The 22,500-nt window shown below is 42.5% G+C and overlaps 1 protein-coding gene across 1 annotated transcript in view; it reads right to left on the bottom strand.

Moving 5' to 3' along the window:
* The window catches only part of LOC128702007 (chymotrypsin-like elastase family member 2A), a 51,409-nt gene extending 33,249 nt beyond the window's left edge, over nt 1-18,160 (bottom strand). Inside the window, exon 1 of the mRNA XM_070101455.1 lies at nt 16,549-18,160. Within this exon, the coding sequence (XP_069957556.1) occupies nt 16,549-16,621 (73 nt within the window). The 5' untranslated portion in view covers nt 16,622-18,160. The remainder of the gene's footprint in view (nt 1-16,548) is intronic.
* Between the last annotated feature and the right edge of the window lie 4,340 nt (nt 18,161-22,500).

Raw genomic sequence — 22,500 nt, 5'->3', positions numbered from 1 at the left:
CTTGCCTATCTCGTCGGAATCATACATTAACAACAGTTCGTTTATCACAACCATTTAGTGATGAGCTGGATGACCAGGGAGCTGCAGAACTACAGATACCAAGCTGGACTGATATACAGCTGTGCATTATCAATCCTTGTCTCCAAGAGTGTTTCCAGGGCTGCAACAATATCTGGAAGACGTGTTCACAAAAACCGTGAATAATCTCATCAATATTGGTAACGAGATTACATTGGTAGACATTATGCAGATGGACTGACTCCTCTTGTTTACGTACAGCTTGACCAGGTCTAGCAAGTAGTTGCCCTTGAGGCAGACTGGAGTCAGATCCAGGATCCAGTTAATTTCCTTAGGGTAAAATTCTATAAAAAGAGGGTGAGCCTGTTAATAATGTGGCCACTTAGGTTTGGTAAGGTTTGTCAGGGAACTACTGGACAAGTGTTTCTTGACGTGGGTCTTAGCTATAGGATGACCCACAGCTAGAGCTTATGGTCATCTGACCGAGGCCTTCCGCTGGTTTACCGGTCCACCCCTTAAAAAAATATGGTCAGTTATAACCAACATATTTGTGGCCACTGAGTGTGTATATGTATGTACCTGAGAGAGTTAGAGTTAAGGAAGGTATAGGAATACTGTTGAAGGATCAGTTATGGCAGGAGAATAGGGACTATAAATGTATAAATTCAAGTATTCACTTCATTTGCGTTACGAGAATTTGATTGGTGTCTTCTGTGGCGACGGCGGCTGGTTGGTTAATGGAGTTGAACGCCGATCGACTACACTAGAGACATTAAGGCTGCATGTAACCTCCCCACCAGTCAAGAAAAAAGTTATCTCCCAGCATGTACACACTGAGAGACCTACACCTCTCAGTGTATGTATATATCACAGCAACGACTGCATTCTCCCGCAGTGTAAAGCTGTCTACAGCTGTCTTGCAGACAGCTGCTGACGATGTAATCTCCTTTGTTGACAGAACACTGCCTGGCTGCCTTGAAAGGGCTCTAATCACATCCCCTCTTGTGATTCGGAAGCGAGTTTATTTTTGAGCTCTGCTACTGACTTCTATGATTAGGTCTCTACTGAGCCTAGATAAGTACCTGTAGCTGTATCGAGGAGAAATTATTATTATTATTATTATTATTATTATTATTATTATTATTATTATTATTATTATTATTATTAAGCAGGAAACCCAGTAGGGAGGCATTCAGATTTGATCTAATGAGGTGAGGGGCATGTTAAATTCCCCTTAGCTCAAGAATGCTACCCCAGTATCAAGACATCTTCCCCTTGAAGCAAGGGGAGACGAGAGGAGTGAGGATAACGTGGACCTTAATTCTGTACCACACAGTATTATACATAGTAAAATATGTGTCAATTGTCTAGGATATCATACAGAAGTCATAGAAAGTTACTTATTTCCATTGGCTCCTTGATTGATTTTTATTATGGTTTTTTATTGATGCTTTATTATTACGAACAAGAGAATAAGTTAAATGGTCGTTGGATAGTTAGCTCCTTAAGGCTTGAGTAGAGAAAGTAGGTATATCGGTAGAACCGGAAGATAAAGACAGAGTGAGACTGTCATCTCAGATGCTCTCGCCTTTACGAGATGCTGGAAGTGTCGTCACCACCGTGGTGTTTGGGGAAGCTGTGTTGAGGGGGTGGGAGAGTCAGTGCTATTGAAGGGAGGTTCCGATGCGCTGGGAGAGTTTTGGATCCGACTGATTCCTGATAAACGTTTTGCTTTTGCGATGGTGTCAGTGTTGTGATTACCTGAATTTGTCACTTCTGTCATTCTCAGCTGTTTTAGGTGCAGGCCATTGCTGAGTCTGATCTCTCTCTCTCTCTCTCTCTCTCTCTCTCTCTCTCTCTCTCTCTCTCTCTCTCTCTCTCTCTCTCTCTCTCTCTCTCTCTCTCTCTCTCTCTCTCTATCTATCTATCTATCTATCTATCTCTGTATCTATCTCTCTCATATTTTAAATTTATCAATAATATTTCTGGTATCTTGAACACATTTCTATATTGTAAATTACTTATAAAAAAAAAATGATGGATTATGACAATGCCTGATAATCAGTTTTTTTTCAGTCGGTAAATTTATCTTATCTTCAGATCTAAACAAAAGAGAAGAATTTGTCTTAAAACTCCTCACGTTTTTACCTCATTGTGGTTGAAATGTCATCAATGTTCGCGTTTCTCCGAGGCATTGTGCCCCCTGAATTTAAAATCCAGGGTCCACTTGGTATTTTTTTATTGCCAATGGAACGTAACTTGTCCAGTAAATGGTTAATAGAAAGTGGGAGTCTTTACAATGCTATTCTGACGTTCTTAGCGTCGTGGGAATGAGATTTCTCTCTGGGAGTTTTAAGGTGTGTGTGTGTGTGTGTGTGTGTGTGTGTGTGTGTGTGTGTGTGTGTGTGTGTGTGTGTGTGTGTGTGTGTGTGTGTGTGTGTGTGTGTGTGTGAATATAACATAGCTAACTTTCGTGCCTATAGCACAACTAATATATAGAACAGGGCACTCACACGCACTCAGCATATTCAACATCTTGTGCACAAATTAGAATATCCACACGCTGTACGGGTGTTCCTCTAATATAACTGAAGAATAGTTACACTCTGTAGTTACACAATGCTGGTGTTCCCACCGTGTAACTATTATAGAGAACAGAGTACCAACACTCTGCCGTTCTAGCCAAGCTTATTTAAAAAAAAAAATCTCACTCTGGTGTCTGCTCTCATCCTAGCCAGTCCTACTCCTCCTTCTCCTCCTACACCCTCTCTTCCTCCTCCACATACCTTCTCTCTCCCTCTATATCCAAGCTATGTCATCTCTTGGTACAAACCTTGGCAACAGATACCGACAAATACCTTTAATAAAACACGCAAGTAAACACTAGAACATATTAATCAGAAAACATTACGGTCCTGGAACCTTGATCACTTCTAACATACAAAGATTGAAGGGACAGTATATACAAACAGAGGCTGTCGTTTTGCATGTCACCAAATTCTCCACGAGTGAATTTCTCTCAGGGATAAATCCTGCACACGAGTTACAGCAATTAATGTAATATGTTAGTACTTGGATACAAAGTGAGAGAAATCGCCCGCTGCTTCCAGGTGTTGAATCTCAGAGTTCTGAAATACACCAAAACATGTTTTTCTTCTTTTATAACCTTGAGTTTACGGTTTGTTATTCTACTTGAGCTCATGTTAATGCCTAGCCTCATTTCAGGTACAATTCCCCTCTCCCTCGGGGTGCAACCCACAACAGTCGGTTAGCACACAGAAGAGCCGCAACAAGTGACGTAAGAACATGGGGGTCCTTGATAATATCAGAAAGCACGAAAGCTGTGCATTTATGGTATATATTACCGGTGTATATAGTGTATATACTGTCTTCCAATTATGTCCTTTAATTTGTATTATAAAGTCAGTGGAGGGCGAAACGTCTACAATAAAGATACCCAGATGTTGCATATGTGTCTAATTCTTCACGAAAGCTCTTGGAAGTTCACTATTTTTTTACAGTGATTGTTCTGCATAAGAACATAGGAATGGAAGAGCACTGCAGCAGGCCTACTGGCCCATATTAGGCAGGTCTTCCTCAAAACCAACCATTCCCACCCACCCACTTGTCGAACCTTTACCTTAAGCTTCCCAAACATTTCCTTCAATGAGACACTTGTGGCAGTGGTTTCTTCAGTCCAGTACAGAGAAGAACGGTGGAAGAAGAGGATTGATGTAGTCAGTCATCTCAGTCTCTAGTTGATATCCATCAATCTTGAAAATAAATGGATATAAACTAGAGGATGAGGGACTGATTACCTCTAACTCGCCCTCTTCTTCCACCGTTCTTCTTTACATTGGACTAAAGAAGCCACTGATTGGCGAAACTTTTCCTCAGTAAAGATGTAGATAAACCTTTCGCCACACAGTGACTTCATCAGTCTTAAACAAACAAGACTGATTATATCGACTCCAGGTTGAGGGACTGATTAACTCAAACTCCTTCTGATCTTCACCATTCTTCCTTGTATAGGACTGATGAAGCCACTGTGTGACGAGACGTTACCACAGTAAAGATAAGTGTTGCACATGTGTCTCATTCTTCAACTTGTCGGTTTTTTAAAACCTTTTACATCGTATCACTGTGAGAAACACAGGTGCGGATCTGAGGGTAATGAAGGTATATGACACCGTCACAATGTAAACAATGGGATATTACATTGGAAAGACTTTGGTCCTGTGTAAATAACTAAGTGCAAAAAAAGAGTTATGACTGAAAAGAAGCTGGATGTTCTGGCTCTAACAGAAACAAAGATACCGTCTCGCAATATCTCATTCTGAATGACAAAAGTTATTAAAACAGACTTAATCTTTTACCATTGTATATACACCTACAAATATATATATACTCCTACCGATATAAATACTCTTACCAATGTACATACTCCTACTAGTATATATACTCCTACAAATGTGTATACTCCTACTAGTGTATATACTCCTACCAGTGCATATGCTCCTACCAATGTATATACCCCTACCAATGTATATACTCGGTAAGAGTATATGCACCGGGAGATGTATGCCTCTCGGTGTATATACACTGAAAGGTTGCTTTAATTTCCATTTTAAATATTAAAACTTTTCTTGTTTGGTAGTCAAAAGGTTACTTAAACCTTTCTAAGCTCAGTGTAGTCGCATGGAATTAGACTTCATTAACCAACAAATCAGGCAGGTTTGTACACACACACACACACACACACACACACACACACACACACACACACACACACACACACACACACACACACACACACACACACACACACACACACACATGCTGTGATCCGGGTGAAAATCGTGACAATTAGAGAAGTCAGTGGAGGGAGCAGCGTTTGGCCTTGTTGATGCCAGGATGCTGAGTCATGGCCCAGACACCTAACTCTCACACACCACTAGACCACTATTATAATGGACCACCACAACACCGGACACATGTGACACTGGAAACCCCACTGCTGGACAATCGCACCACTTGACCACCATCACACTGGATCACCATCACACTGGACCACCATCACACTGGACCACCATCACACTGGGCTACCATCACACTGGACCACCATCACACTGGACCACCATCACAGTGGACTACCATCACACTGGACCACCATCACAGTGGACTACCATCACACTGGACCACCATCACACTGGACCACCATCACAGTGGACTACCGTCACACTGGACCACCACCACACTGGGCCACCATCACACTGGGATACCATCACACTGGACCACCACAATGGACCATCACACACCATACATCACGCATATATATACATGGTTCAGAGAACCAGGCTGAGGAACTGACTACCACAAACTCTTCCTGATCTTCAAACATTCTTCTCTGTGCTGGACTGAGGAAGACACTAGAAGGCAAAACGTTACCAAAATAAAGATACTCACTGTTGTACATGTGTATAATTCATCAGTTTACATCATGTCTGTAGATGTTAGGTTAGGTTGAAGTAGTTGTACTAGTTGTAACATATATAACATTTTTAAGACAATTCGTGCCGTAACTACCATAGAGAAGCAGAGAGAGAGAGAGAGAGAGAGAGAGAGAGAGAGAGAGAGAGAGAGAGAGAGAGAGAGAGAGAGAGAGAGAGAGAGAGAGAGAGAGAGAGAGAGAGAGAGAGAGAGAGACAGCACGGCGTAGGGGAATAGGTCACCTATACAGACAAAAAAAAAAGTAACGAGAAACCCCAAATAAAATACATTATTGACGAGATAAATCAACAGTAAACAGAAACACGTGTCGAGATGAAATGTAAACACAAGCACCGTTACCATGACAACGCGGGATGCTGCCTCAACAGCTGGTCAGTGTCAACAAAAGCAGATCTCCTTCACCACCTCTTGAGGAACTATTAAGATTTTCTCGTATCATAACATCTTGCTGCTGAATAATGTATTTTGCTTCTCCAGGATGTTTACTTATATATTTTTTTGTGTTTTTTGTTTCAGTTTGGTGAGATTGACTCATGAAATCGTAATGACACGATTGCAAACAAACCATGCCAAGGGCGGGAATAGAACTCTCAGATCGCGGGTTCAATCCCGTGGTATGGTTTGATGAGGTTAAAATAGAATATTGCTACTTCCGTGAGGTTTAACTACAGTTTTTTCCAGGATAAATTTCCTATCAGTGCAGTTGCTTGCATTAAACCTCCGTAAATCGGCTTAGAAAACGAGAAATTGCACTTTCATCGATGTCTCTCGCACCTCCTCACGCACCGGCAAACAAGCATCCAATGAGACGCCACACAACACACTCTCCCACGCACCCCAGCCATACATCCCACAAGAGGGTCCCCACATATCCGCCACATAACTAGCTTCCCGTTAGCGCGAATCCTCAGCGAGCCGAATGGTATTTCCCGTCAGATAGTGCTGGACGCACGCATTAATCTCATTATCAGTTTGGGTTGCATATTTATATCCGGCAGCGCACTCAACTCACACACTGAGGTCCGTGGGTCAATTCCCGGTACGGGTGGAAACATTAGGACGTGTTTCTTTAAGACACCTGCTGTCCTTGTTCACCTAGCAGTAAAATAGGTACCTGGGTGTTAGTGGTCTGGTGTGGGTCGCATCCTGTGAACAAAACTGACCTAATTTGCGTGAAATGCTCTGCATAACAAGGAGCTTTCTATATAGTAGTATGTCATTGATGTCAGCTATGGTCTGTATAAGTTGTATCATGTATTTGTAGGAATAAAAAATATTTATTTATTTATTTAGGCTTCTGGCGGTTTCTCCTACATGGTATTTCGTCGACACAAGAACCGTCTTCTGTGTTATGGTTGTTTTCGTTTCATCTAATGAAGTTATGGGTGGTAAGAGGTTATGGCACCAACTTGACGAATGAGACAGGCGTAAAGACGCTTCGCTAACCTTTATCAGTCCATCACCACTGATGAACTTAACATCCAGGGACTGATCACCTCAAACTAATCCTTCACGTCTTCCACCGTCTCCAACCGATTAATCAAAGCAGATGGATTGGACACCTAATATTAAGCTTGAGAGATTGATCTCCTCAAACGAATCCCTCACGTCTTATAACTACACTGAAGTACAGAAGGTTCCCTCATATAACCCTGAACAAGTAAATCGAGTGTATACCTGGAGGGTGCTCCGGGGGTCAACGCCCCCGCAGCCCGACCATGACCAGGCCTCGGTAGCAAGCAGAAAGAGTGGCGAACATTAGCGTTCAAATATCAGTCAATGCCCACATTATTTCCTCTGTGTAATCTGCAAGAGGATAAGTAGTAGGGATAAAAATGAATTTGGGGAATATAAAATGAAAGTAGGATTAGGATAATGAGACAGTGGACCACCTTCTCCGGTAATTATTCCCTGTATTGGATTAATAAATCCACTGATGGGCGAAACGCCTACAATGTACAGATTTACTTATATGTGCAGTTTACTTATATGTACTAAAATACCTATGTAACCGACTTAATATGAATAAAAATGAACGCAGAGTAAGAGGGTTAAAGAACAAAGCCAAAGCCACTGACATTTTCAGTAATACGGACGATCCAGCTTGACCAGATTAATGTCTCTATGACTCGGCTTCGAAAAGTAGAGTCAAATGCACAATAATGCGATTCTTTGCCGACAAAATCATAAATAAAGGATGGCATTGTAGTGCATTTGTGTTAAAATTTTCCATCGGATCGGTATTTTGTACCACTTATTTCTATACGCAGGTGTTGCACATGTTTATTTATCTCCTTTTCAGTTTGTTGTACCATTATTATAACAACTTTATTTTCGACTTGATTTAAAACCTTCGTATTTTTTCATTCTACTTTTCCCTCTGCTTTGGGTATTTTTCAGTAATAACAAGAAAACAATAAATAAAACACAAAAGAAGTGAGCATCTACAAAATTCCATGTGGAGGACGCGATGTGATTTACGTGGGAGAAACCGCAACTCCAAATTGCTAATAAAACAGCACATGAGTTCAGCAGAGGAATTCACACCATCAAATGAAATTTTCCGATTGAAGACTCGTAATCAGAAAAGGAAAAAGTGCAAAAGGAAATAACGTGAAACTTGTGGCCTATCAAAATCCGCCTGACATGAGGCGAGTAGGCTGAAATTCATTATTATTATAATCAAGGGGGAAGCGGTAAATCCGTAGGATTATACAGCGCCTATATGAGGGATGATATGGAAGGTATTCAGGTTTAATTCAGGGAACTAGAGCACAGATCCAATTCCCTAGATCAAGAGCCCCTCACCAGCATCAAAGAACCTTCCTTGAGGGCCTTGAGGGCCTTGAGGGCCTTGAGGGCCTTGAGGGCCTTGAGGGGAGGCTGAAATTCAGTGCTTCCCAAATATTTGATTATTTTCTTTGGTTATCACCTGTCTATGTTCTTTTTTTCTGCCAATAAATTGTCATACAGTAGTATGATCTATCATACATGATAGATTATGCCAAGTAGTATGTATGAAGTGTGAGTGTTATAGGTAATACTAAGTATGATGTATCATAAGTTGTCTGTATGAGGTTATGAATCACTCTTTATTTTTACCATCTATGACTTACCAACATTCCGATACCATTCCCATATCATTTCCATACTATTCCCATACCATCCCTATACAATTCCCATACCATTCCCATACCAGTATCATGCCATTCCCATACTGTCCCCATACTATTCCCACACCATTACAATACCAATATTGTACCGACGGTGGGAATCGCTTATAGACAGTTACCTTATGAATTGACACAAAGTTGCTGATAAGATAGAGTGGAGATGGAATATTCTACCCAGTGGAGGGAGAGATAAAGTGGAGATGGAATATTCTACCCAGTGGAGGGAGAGATAAAGTGGAGATGGAATATTCTTCCTAGTGGAGGTTTAAAAGTGAAACTGGCTAAAGTCTCAACAGATGCTTGTGGCTTGGGAGTGAAGGGAATGGGCAGTGTAGTATGACAATGTAACCACCAACTTGTATTTACATCGGTTCAAACCTCATTACCTCACATTCCATAGGCGTGTATAACCCACTGGGGATTACCGTTTCTCCATGAATTTGATAATCCTATTGCTAGAGTGATAAATTCTCATTCTGAGTTGACATCAAGACGGATTTGTAAAGGTGATAACTAACTTGCATCGTGTTGTCTTCAGTTTCCATGTTTAGGTTAGGTTTGATTAGATTTGCTTAGATTCGGTTAGGTTAGGTTAAGTTAGGTTAGGTTAGATTAGGTTAGGTTAGGTTAGGTTAGGTTAACTTAGGTTAACTTAGGTTAGGATAGGTTAGGTTAGGTTAGGTTAGGTTAGGTTAGGTTAGGTTAGGTTAGGTTAGGTTAGGATAGGTATGGTTAGGTTAGGTTAGGTTAGGTTAGGTTAGGTTAGGTTAGGTTAGGTTAGGTGAGGATAGGTTAGGTTAGGTTAGGTTAGGTTAGGTTAGGTTAGGTTAGGTTAGGTTAGGTAAGGTTAGGTTAGGTTAGGTTAGATTAGGTTAGGTTAGGATAGGTTAGGTTAGGCTAGGTTAGATTAGGTAAAGCTGGGTTAGGCTAGGTTAGGTTAGATTAGGAAAAGTTAGATTAGATTAAGTTCGTCAGGAAACAGAACAGATGTTTCCTGACGCGGGTCTTAGATGATGACACGCAGGTGGAGTTTTTGGTCATCTGACCGAGGTCTTCCGCTGGCTTACCTCTCCATCCCTTTAAAGATTATGGTCACAGTTATAACCAGTTCGTATTTCCACGTTCAGATGTCGTTCGTAAGTAAGGTCAAGTTCCATCTAAGGTCAAATGTCTCTTGTACGTAGTGCAAATCACCTGGGTTCGGTATTGGTTGAAATTGGTACAGTTCTTCCTGTCCCGTAGCTCGGTTAGTAGGGCACTCAGGTCACACACTGAGGTCCGTGGTTCGATCCCCGGTATGGGTGGAAACATTGTTGTTGTTGTTAAAGATTCGCCGGTATTTTCCCGGCCCGGGCCCTTCCAAGTGGTGGCCCGGCACTGGCTCCCTGTCTAGGGAGTGTCTGAGACCTAAGTCTCCCATGGGAGGAGGCACAAGTACCCCCCTCATCTTGTAAGGTACAAACTCGGGCTCTGGCACCAACCATGCCCTAGAAGGGCAATGCATGGTGTCAATCGTGCTAGCGCTGTGCTCTCCTGTGTGGAGTGTCGTGTGTTGGTGTTCATTTTCATTCATGTTGATTCGCAGGTCCTTCTGGCCCAGGTCTTCTCCAGATGGTGACCCGGCAGTGGCCCCCCGGGTGGGGGGTGACGATAATCATCTTTCTTCTTTCTTGGCCCTCCGGTTGGAGGATGTCGTCTTCTTCTATCTTGCGCTGACTTCCCCAAAGAGAAGTGCAGTCGGGCAGAGGCAGCAGTTACAGGGTTGATTGGAGCCACACCCCAGCTTTAGCGGACAGCAAAGTGCTGGGTGAATGGTCATGGATAGTCGTGCTAGACGAGGGTACCGTCTTCAAGGTCCCTATTCTGAAGCATCCTGAATTTCCTCTTTGAGGTGTACTTGACTTCCACAAGGTGTTGGGTGTTGGCAGTGAGTAGTCTGGTCATGTCTTCAGTGGTGTATGTAGCAGTTTGGTCGTAGGTATACTTGACTGTTCCGTCCTGGAGGTGATGATGGATTTCTGAAGACAGCATTGTGTTCTTATACTCCTTGGTTGTGTAGAAGTATACACCCTTCAGATATCGGACCCGTTGTGGTGCAGCAGTGTCAGTGACAGTGGCACCGTGAGGTGCATCCGCAGTGTCTTGTGTTTTTGCTTTCTTGGCTGGTGGCTGAACTGGTGAAGGCGAGATTTCCGACTGGTCAGTTGCTCTAGCAGTGGATGAAAGCGGTAGTGGACTCTCATTGGTGGGTTTTGCCGACGTCTCAGAGGTCTCTGATTGGTCCATCTCTGTGTCTAGTGGAGGTTGTGACAGCGGTGGAGCAGCGGTGATGCTGGTAATATTTGCAGTAGATTTTAGGATCTCAGTGGAAGGTGGTGATGCAGGGAATGTGAGGCCAGGCATATTATTTAGTTTGAAAAGTTCATTGATGGTGGTGTTGAAGGAACCAGGCTCAGCTGCATTCTGTACATGAGCATACATAATGCAACAAAGAATCTTGGTGGAGTCGGCAGTAGGTGCTGGCAGGGAAGTGGTGGGAGCAGCTTGCGTGGCATGTAGTATCTTGGTAGTGTCTGCTTGAAGCTTGGCGATAGCAGAATATGTGGTTGCTTGTGGGTTGGGTTTCTTTTGTTGTTGTTGTTTCTTGAGTATGTCTCTTCTGGTAGGGCACCTGGCAGCAAGAGTATGGTGGTCATTTTTGCAGTTCAAGCATTTAGGTGGTGAAGCAGTAGTGCAATTCTTGAAGTCATGACCCTCACGGCCACAGGTGGAGCAGAACTTCTTGTCCTTGGTAGGACAATCATTTGTGGTGTGTAAGTATGAGTAACAATTATAGCACTGTGAGATATGTTGGAATTTCTCTGCTTCGATGAAGGCTGGGTTGATGTGGAAGTAGTGAATAGCCAGGCCCTCAGCGAGAGCTCTGGCTGCCATGTTGACGTCACTGAAGGTGACCTTCAGCATGGATGAAGCATTGGGTATTTTAGTAATGAAGTCCACCTTGGCCCAAGGGTTCTTTGCTTCGATAGATGACTTGATTTCTTCAGTGGCCTGTACAGTGATAAGGTTGTCGAGTCGCTTGAGGAACACAGTTCTCCTGGCCCTCAGTGCTGGGGAAGTCAAGACAAGAAATCCCTGGTCTCGTAGAGTGGTAGTAGCAGTGGTGGTAAGTAGTTTCTCAGCCTCTGTGTCGTCTGTACAGACGACAACAAAGGCCTCTTTGAGCGATAAAATCGCATTACATTTGACTTGCAGCCTGCCACTAACGACAGCTGCAAGTGCTAGTTTGGACGACTCATTGGTTGTGCCACTCGCTGGTTTGATCTTTACTCTGTTAGAGTAATGCATCGTGAGTGAACTGGGAGGCTCTCTGTCCGGTGGAAACATTGGGGGGGGGGGGGTTCTTAAGACACCTGCTACCCACGTTCACCTAGCAGTAAGTAGGTACCTGGGTGTTAGCCGACTGGTGTGGGTCGCATCTTGGGGACAAAACTAACCTAATTTCCCCAAAGAAGAAGACGAAGAAGAAAGAAGAAGAAAGAAGAAGAAATAGAAGAATACTTTTACCAAGACTAAAGAAAACAAATGAAACATGATAAAGAATAATAAATGTAAATTTCAACTTTTATTACGTAAGCCACTGAAGTCTTACTGGTGATAATCCCATGAGTTACCATGTTACTTTCAACTGTATTGAGAGAGTGAACAAGTTATTTATTGAGAGAGAGAGAGAGAGAGAGAGAGAGAGAGAGAGAGAGAGAGAGAGAGAGAGAGAGAGAGAGAGAGAGAGAGAGAGAGAGAGAGAGATTACCAGGGTAAGCTTTAAGAAGAGACTGGACAAATATATGATTGGGAGGGGCTGGGTTTGTCTGGTGACAAGGGGTAGGGGAGTTATTTCTTGAGTAGCTTTAGGTAGATGTCGTTTTGATAAGGACCTGCCTCGTATGGGCCAGTAGGCCTTCTGCAGTGTTCCTACATTCTTATGTTCTTATGTTCTTATAAATAGGGAACAGGATGAAGTTGGAGCCGTCTGTGGGTCCAGCTGCATCCTGTTCCCTATTTATATGTCTCATAACAATAAAAAGGCTTTCGAGTGAGCTGATGTAGGTGACAGTTCATAGTTTGTAAACAAAGGAAGGAAATCATAAGTCAACCTTGTAGAATTACTTACGTAAAAAATAAAACTGAATCATCTGCCCCAAAGAAATTATTTCTTGCTGCCCTGGGAACGGGTGCTGATTGAACTCGCGGCAAGTGAGTGGCATAACATGAGTTCAATCCCCACCCGTAATGTGGTTTGTTTGCAATCGTATCATTATTATTTTTTGCAGTATGTAGATGATGCACTTCGCTGAAATTCACATAAGGGAGTTTTGCTGGCTCGTCTTCCCAGGTGAACGAGGAGGCCAGTAAACTACAGTTCAGTCTTCCTCCACAGTGCATTGAGGAGAAAGTTTAAGAGGCGTTCAAATGGATGAAGTTTGAGGCGGTGATACTCAAAGCCTTGTGATGAATGGTTTGAAAAACCGACAAGTTGAAGATTGAGACAATCTCCTGCCACACAGTACTCAGTATGGCGGATACAGTTTCAGCTGTGTTATTGTCTGAATGTTTTTTGTATTGGACTGATGAAGCCACTGTGTGGCGAAACGTTTCCTGAATAAAGATTCCCATATGCTGCATAAGTGTCTCAATCTTCAACTCAAAGCCTTGTTCAATCTCCTGGTACTCAGTATGGCGGATACTTTGCTGTGTTATTGTCAATGTTTTGCTCTCTCCTGGTACACTAAAGGATATAGTTATGTTCTCACATGTCCTTCGGTGTACTAAAGTCAATAGCTATGTACTCACATGTACTCACGTGCACCTCCCGCGTACTACCATCCACTTATATTTGTTTCCTAAGTGCTACAAGTACTCACTCTGCCACTAAAAGGTATTACAAGTACTCTGCTACTAACCCTCACTCTCTCCTCTCCCATATCTCTTCTTCCCTCCCCTCCCTCCCTCCTTCTCTTCCCTTCTTTTCTCCCCCAGTGACCACTTACAAACTTCTTCCCCAGATAACCAGTTTTATCTCTAAAAACCCCCTGGGGTCAGGACTCGACCCCTGTGATCATAACTTTCACTGTCGAAGTCTTGACTTATCAATCACTGCTGTGGGTTAACTCCCCTGCTTGTGTTGTGCAGTGCTCCTGCTTGTGTTGAGCAGTGCTCCTGCTTGTGTTGAGCAGTGTACCTGCTTGTGTTGTGCAGTGCTCCTGCTTGTGTTGTGCAGTGCTCCTGCTTGTGTTGAGCAGTGTTCCTGCTTGTGTTGAGCAGTGCTCCTGCTTGTGTTGTGCAGTGTTCCTGCTTGTGTTGATCAGTGTACCTGTTTGTGTTGAGCAGTGTACCTGCTTGTGTTGCGCAGTGCTCCTGCTTGTGTTGTGCAGTGTTCCTGCTTGTGTTGATCAGTGTACCTGTTTGTGTTGAGCAGTGTACGTGTTTGTGTTGTGCAGTGTTCCTGCTTGTGTTGATCAGTGTACCTGTTTGTGTTGAGCAGTGTACGTGTTTGTGTTGAGCAGTGTTCCTGCTTGTGTTGAGCAGTGTACCTGCTTGTGTTGTGCAGTGCTCCTGCTTGTGTTGAGCAGTGTTCCTGATTGTGTTGATCAGTGTACCTGTTTGTGTTGAGCAGTGTACCCGTTTGTGTTGAGCAGTGTACCTGCTTGTGTTGAGCAGTGTACCTGCTTTTGTTGAGCAGTGTACCTGATTGTGTTGAGCAGTGTACCTGCTTGTGTTGAGCAGTGTACCTGCTTGTGTTGAGCAGTGTACCTGCTTGTGTTTAGCAGTGTACCTGCCTGTGTTGAGCAGTGTACCTGCTTGTGTTGAGCAGTGCTCCTGCTTGTGTTGAGCAGTGTACCTGCTTTTGTTGAGCAGTGTACCTGATTGTGTTGAGCAGTGTACCTGCTTGTGTTGAGCAGTGTACCTGCTTGTGTTGAGCAGTGTACCTGCTTGTGTTGAGCAGTGTACCTGCTTGTGTTGAGCAGTGTACCCGCTTGTGTTGAGCAGTGTACCTGCTTGTGCTGAGCAGTGTACCTGCTTGTGTTGAGCAGTGTACCTGCTTGTGTTGAGCAGTGTTTCTGAAAATGTGCTGATTGTAATACGAAAGGACTAGAGCTATCATTCAACTTCCCCTGTGGTTGTTAACAACTCTAAATACCAGTCCTCGGACGGGTGCATATCCTCCCTATGTCGTTGCCTCAGATCAAGACTCTAACAACCATGTCCAGCGTGAGCTAATAATTAACAATTATATTTGTACGTAACAGCGAGAACCTAATTGTCATCCTAATGATTTTAAAGTATCATCACTGATACCTTGTTGTCACTGATACCTTGTCACTGATACCCTGTCATCCCTGATACCATGTCATCACTGATACCATGTCATCACTGATATTGTCATCACTGATATTGTCATCACTGATATTGTTAACACTGATACCTGATACCTTGTCATCAGTGATACCTTGTTATCACTGATACTCTGTCATCCTTGATACCTTGTCATCACTGATATTGTCAGCGCTGATACCTTGTCATCACTGATACCTGGACATCACTGTTACCTTGTCATCACTGATACCTTGTCATCACTGTTACCTTGTCATCACTGATACCCTGTCACCACTGATACCTTGTCATCACTGATACCTGGACATCACTGATACCTTGTCATCACTGATACCTTGTCATCACTGTTACCTTGTCATCACTGTTACCTTGTCATCACTGATACCCTGTCACCACTGATACCTTGTCATCACTGATACCTGGACATCACTGTTACCTTGTCATCACTGATACCTAGTCATCACTGTTACCTTGTCATCACTGTTACCTTGTCATCACTGATACCCTGTCACCACTGATACCTTGTCATCACTGATACCTGGACATCACTGTTACCTTGTCATCACTGATACCTTGTCATCACTGTTACCTTGTCATCACTGATACCCTGTCAACACTGTTACCTTGTCATCACTGATACCCTGTCAACACTGTTACCTTGTCATCACTGATACCCTGTCAACACTGTTACCTTGTCATCACTGATACCTGGACATCACTGAACTCACAACTATAACAACATGATCAATGGGTAAACCAGGTACAGAAATACAAAAGTAGAGAGTCAGCAATTGTACAGTTTCCATCCTTATAAAATAATCCTCTCAAATTAGAGAAATTACTTTGAAAGAGAAAGTTAAATATAATATTGGCCTCTGTATCAAGATTTAGAAATAATATTAGGGTTAAATCGTGAATTTGAATGTTATAGAAATGCAACTTCAAATTTTTACACAGCTAACGTAGATTCACTACGATGAAATGAACGTAGATAAGTATATATAGAGAGAAACTTGTAAACAGAGTGACTGATGTTGTGGTAGCCAGGTTAGACTTGGTTATAAGTACTTCTGGCAGTCTGATAGACACGCAGACTAATAATAATAATAATAATAATAATAATAATAATAATAATAATAATAATAATAATAATAATAATAATAATAAGGATGGTAATTATTGTAAGAATGATGATGAAGAAAACAATAATTATTGTTATTAATTTTATTATTATTATTAATTATTATTATTATTATTATTATTATTATTATTATTATTATTATTATTATTATTATTATTATTATTATTATTATTATTAACCGTTTACATTCATTATCTTTCTCCCTCTATTTCTCATTGTCTTTTTGTCTCTCTCTCTCTCTCTCTCTCTCTCTCTCTCTCTCTCTCTAGCGTCCTTTAAAATCCTTCACTTTTATTACTATATCTCACTTACCTCTCATAGAATTAGATGTGGCACTGAGTGCCACTAGGACTAAGAGGCATCGTGGGATGGTACTGGTCAGCATGGTGCCAACTTCCTTACCAGGCGAGATGTGACACTTGAACCGCGTGGGTGACCAAGTGCCAAGCCTCAGGAGTTTGGAGGCAGTAGCTGGCTCTCAAAAGTTTGGAGGCAGTAGCTGGCTCTCAAAAGTTTGGAGGCAGTAGCTGGCTCTCAAAAGTTTGGAGGCAGTAGCTGGCTCTCAAAAGTTTGGAGGCAGTAACTGGCCCTCAGAAGCTTGGAGGCAGTAACTAGCTTTAAAGAGTCTGGAGGCAGTAACTAGCCCTCAGGAGTCTGGAGGCAGTAACTAGCCCTCAGGAGTCTGGAGGCAGTAACTAGCCCTCAGGAGTCTGGAGGCAGTAACTAGCCCTCAGAAGCTTGGAAGCAGTAACTAGCCCTCAGGAGTTTAGAGGCAGTAACTAGCCCTCAGGAGTCTGGAGGCAGTAACTAGCCCTCAGAAGCTTGGAAGCAGTAACTAGCCCTCAGGAGTTTAGAGGCAGTAACTAGCCCTCAGGAGTCTGGAGGCAGTAACTAGCCCTCAGAAGCTTGGAAGCAGTAACTAGCCCTCAGAAGTTTAGAGGCAGTAACTAGCCCTCAGAAGTTTAGAGGCAGTAACTAGCCCTCAGAAGTTTAGAGGCAGTAACTAGCCCTCAAGGAATATAGGGAAAATATTATTATCGCTTGAGTGGTTGCCGGTGGTGTGGTAGATGGTAGATAAACTGCTGGGTAGAAGAGTGTCCGAAATAAGGCAGAGAAATCTTTTGTTTCTCTTCTTATTTTCCGTCTTGTTCTTTCTGCTTCCTCTTGAACTTATTCTTGTTCTTGTTCTTTTTCTTCTTCAAAGATGCCTTCATTTATTTTAAGTTCCTTCAAAGAGACGTTGCATCTTTAAATACATTTTTTTTCTCTTCTAAAATTTTGATGTGACTAAATTTTTACTCTTTAAGAACTACTTCTGCAGCGCTTAAACACAAGACAATCCACGCAGGGATAATCCACGCAGGGATAATCCACGCAGGGACAATCCACGCGGTGCTCCACTTCCCTTCGTAATGGCGGTGATTGTAAACACTTCGTGAAGAACTTCTGTGTTGCGGCGGCAGAAGTAGCAGTTTGCTTATTGATGGTTGATTTAAGGCGGAATCACACAACGAGTTCCTTGAGTCACAAGTCTGACTAACGATTGAGTGGGAGACACACGATTGACTGTCCAGCGAGTGGTGAGTGGGGACACACGATTAATTGTCCAGCGAGTGGTGAGTGGGGACACACGATAAATTGTCCTGCGAGTGGTGAGTGGGGACACACGATTAATTGTCCAGCGAATGATGAGTGGGGACACACAACTGAGGAGTAGAGACACAGGGGCCAGCACTAAGCTGTGAACGTCGGACACGCGAAGTATCAACTAAGTCACTGCCACGAGATAAACAAAAATACATCTCTTCTGGACGCTAAGATTTTTTTATGTGACTGAGAGAGAAAGAGAGAGAGAGAAAGAGAGAGAGAGAGAAGCCAGTGTCAACACGTGTGAGCCAGACCTCAGACCCTCCACTACTGAGTGTGTGTGAGCCCTCACTGCTAGACACTCTCTCTTTCACACACACATATACAGGCCTTCATACACTCACGCCCACAGACACTCTCTCTATTGCTACGCGTACACGCTCATTGACGCACACATGAGTGCTCATGACGCATAACAATAAACTTTTTCTTTCGACGCATCTCGACTCCATTGGTACAAATATGCGTGGACTGAATTTCGAAACGTAATTAAAACCAGCAGTCATATTACAATTTCGTGAGCCACGAAACCGCGCTAGTCAATAGATCAAAGATAATCGTAACCTCAACTTCCATAAGTTTCCATTTAATATCTGACTTTCATGAATTAAATGAGTAGCTTTCCTGAAAATTAAATCATACATTGTACACTGTGCAGAGAAATAAAAAATTGAATTTGAATTTGAAATCATAGTTCGAACCGAGGCTTTATTTGTCAAATAAATGAAGTCTACTGAAGAGAGTCTCAGTGTGAGGCCGAAATATGTGCTGTTCCTCTTACCACCCCAATAAATTTATAAGTTATTACCATTGTTACTACACTAAAAAAATGGATTATACTCCCTAGATCCATTATGTATTACCGTGAACTTTGGGGCTCTGGTGGCCTGGTGGTTAACGCTCTCGCTTCACACGGTGAGGGCCTGGGTTCGATTCCCAGCCAGAGTAGAAATATTAGACGTGTTTCTTTCCACCTGTTGTCTATGTTCCCCATCAGGAAAATGGGTACCTGGGTGTTAGTCGGCTGGTGTGGGTCGCATCCTGGGACACTGACCTAAGGAGGCCTGGTCACAGACCGGGCCGCGAGGGCGTTGACCCCCGGAACTCTCTCCAGGTATCTCTCCAGGTAAACCAGCCCATGGAATGGGTCTGGTGTGTAAGGTAAACCTATCCAACAAAATGTGGGTGTTTCAGTCGCTTGATTTGTGTGTGTGTGTGTGTGTGTGTGTGTGTGTGTGTGTGTGTGTACTCACCTAATTGTAGTTGCAGGGGTCGAGACTCAGCTCCTGGCCCCGCCTCTTCACTGAACGCTACTAGGTCCTTTCTCTCCCTGCTCCATGAGCTTTATCAAACCTCGTCTTAAAGCTATGCATGGTTCCTGCCTCCACTACTTCGCTCACCAGACTGTTCCACTTCCTGACCGCTCTATTACTGAAGAAATGCTTCCTAACATCCCTGTGGCGCATCTGAGTCTTCAACTTCCAAGAGTGACCCCTTGTTTCTGTGTCCCATCTCTGGAACATCCTGTCTCTGTCCACCTTATCTATTCCAAGCAGTATTTTGTATGTCGTTTTCATGTCTCCCCTGACCCTCCTGTCCTCCAGTGTCGTCAGGCCGATTTCCCTCGACCTTTCTTCAAATGACATTCCTCTTAGCTCTGGAACTAACCTTGTCGTAAACCTTTGCATTTTCTCTAATTTCTTAACGTGCTTGATCCGGTGCGGGTTCCAAATTGGAGCTGCATACTCCAGTAGGGGCCTGACGTACACGGTGTACAGTGTCTTGAAGGATTCCTTACTAAGGTATCGGAATGCTAATCTCAGGTTTGCCAGGCGCCCATATGCTGCAGCAGTTATCTGGTTGATGTGTGCTTCCGGAGACGTGTTCGGTGTTATACTCAATGCAATTCAATTCATATTGTTTCAGACTATGGAACAATGCTCTTCTCCAAACTGAGGGACTGACCACCTCAAAACTTTAAGGGTGATGGACTGATTACATCGTCTTCTAGTTTCTTCTGCTTCTATCAACTTTTCTGTACTCGACTGAAGAAGCCTACTGTGTAGGCCAAACGTTTCGAAATAAAGATACCTAACTGTTGCATATGTGTCTTACCTAACAACCTGTCGGTATTTTATACCATTTTAATGTTCAATTCAATTCAATTCAAATTCAATTCAAAGTTTATTCTCTATAAGGATTACAATGCTGAGTTTACAGAATTTGGTTATTGTGTGGTTTACAATTAGTAAAATAGTGATTACAGAGTGTACCACTAGAACACCTAGCATGGCTAGGCATTTCGGGCAGACTTAAATTAAATCTTAAGTTTAAAATATTACAAAATTATGAGGTAAGTTGGTATTATGGCTAAGTGACTAAATACTAGTTTGTGAGTTTATCAATGTAAATGCTTTTGTTTTGGCACTATACATAGTTTCAGTATTGGAGTGTCACAGGCCAACTTTTGACTAGTTAAGATTCATTATTTTGAGATTGAGATTAATATTTCTGCTTGTGGTCAAATGGGTGAGTGAGTGTAAGTGTTAACCACCAGGTGGTATTCGGTATTCGTGTAATTAGTTGACAGGGTGTATCAGGGAGATAAGACGTTTTCTGATGGTAGTTTTGAAGGTGATGAATGTGTCTGCAGTTTTAGAATTTTCAGGTAGGGTGTTCCAGATTTTAGGGCCTTTGACATACATTGAATTTTTGTAAAGGTTTAGTCGGACACGGGGAATGTCATAGAGATGTTTGAGTCTGGTGTTGTGCCTGTGGGTTCTGTCACAACTATCAAGAAAGCGTTTTAGGTCAAGGTTAATATTGGAATTTAAGGTCCTGTAGATGTAGATTGCACAGTAGTAAGTGTGGATGTACTGAACAGGGAGTAAGTTTAGATCTATGAAGAGTGGGGGGGGGGTTGCCAGGGATGGGATTTAGTGATTATTCTTACTGCGGCTTTTTGTTGGGTTATTATTGGCTTTAGGTGTGTTGCTGCAGTTGAACCCCAAGCACATATAGCATAGGTGAGGTATGGATATATAAGTGAATGGTATAGTGTGAGAAGGGCAGTTTGCGGCACGTAGTATCGTATCTTGGAGAGGATCCCAACCGTTTTGGATACTTTTTTGGTTATGTGTTGGATATGGGTGCTGAAGTTCAGGTTGTTGTCGAGGTATAGGCCTAGGAATTTGCCCTCATTATGCCTGGCAATTAGAGTGTTGTCGATCTTAATGTTAATTTGCGCATCTCCTGCTCTGCTACCAAACATAATGTAGTAGGTTTTGTCAGTGTTAAGCGTAAGTTTATTGACTGTCATCCAAGTCGATATTTTGATCAGCTCCTCATTAACAATGGTGTTGAGGGTGGCAAGATTAGGGTGAGAGATGACATAAGTCGTGTCCTCAGCAAAGAGAATGGGGTTCAGGTGTTGAGATACGTTTGGGAGATCATTGATGTATATGAGGAAGAGCAGGGGACCAAGGACACTTGCCTGCGGAACTCCAGTATCAAGTGGCTGTGTTGTTGATGCTGTGTCTTTAATGGTGACATACTGATACCTATTAGTAAGGTAAGATTTGAAATATGCAAGTGCATGGCCTCTTATACCATAATGGTCAAGTTTGTGGAGTAGGATGCCGTGGTCTACTGTGTCAAAAGCTTTTCTTAGGTCAATAAAAATTCCTAGTGGATATTCCTTATTTTCCAATGCTGTGTAAAGCAGATCTAGCATTTTTATGATTGCATCGTTAGTGCTTTTATTTTTCCTGAATCCAAACTGGCAGGGGTTGAGTATGTTTTGTGCCGTTATAAATGAATATAGTCTCCTGTGCACGAGTTTCTCAAAGATTTTGGATAGCAATGGTAAGTTTGATATTGGCCTATAGTTGTTTAAATCTGTAGGGTCACCACCTTTATGTATTGGTGTAACCTATGCCGTCTTGAGTAGTTTCGGGAAGGTGCTAGTTTCTAGTGACTTGTTAAAAAGTAATGAGATAGCATGCGAGAGGACATGGGCCGCTCTCTTGTACAATAATGGTGGGACATGAGACAGATTCCCTGAGTTATTTTTAAGTGACTTTATAATCTCGGTGACTTCCGTGGGCTCAGTTGGAGCAAGATAGAAGGAATTTGGGAAATTCCCATCTAGGTAGTCCCCGGCATGGGCATTGGTACGTGGGATTTTATTGGCGAGATTAGAACCTATGGTTGAGAAGAAGTCGTTTATCTTGTTAGCTGTGTCAGTGGGATGTAGTGGTGTTTCATTAGATTTAGTTAGGACAATATTCTTTTTTTTTTTTTTAGTTTGTGGGTCCCTAGTATCTGAGAGAGTGTTTTCCAGGTCTTTTTTATATCTCCTCTTGTGTCAGTGAATCTACTGGAGTAATATAGTTGTTTGGCTTTCTTTATTACTTTGGTGAGAACTGATGAATAGTGTTTAAGAATATCTTTGTGTATTAAGCCCTGTCTATATTGCTTTTCATATTGGTGTTTCTTATCAATGGATTTCAGAATGGTGCTGTTAGCCATGGGCAACCAAGCCGTTTGTTTGTGATCTGTTTCGTTTTTATAGGACAATGTTTGTTGTATAGTCTAAGTAATTTGTTAAGAAAAATG

Source organism: Cherax quadricarinatus, chromosome 77, assembly GCF_038502225.1.
Source record: "Cherax quadricarinatus isolate ZL_2023a chromosome 77, ASM3850222v1, whole genome shotgun sequence".
NCBI classification, from domain to species: Eukaryota; Metazoa; Arthropoda; class Malacostraca; order Decapoda; family Parastacidae; genus Cherax; species Cherax quadricarinatus.
The sequence above is the reverse complement of the archived record's forward strand: the minus strand, read 5'-3'. Positions and strand labels throughout refer to the sequence as shown.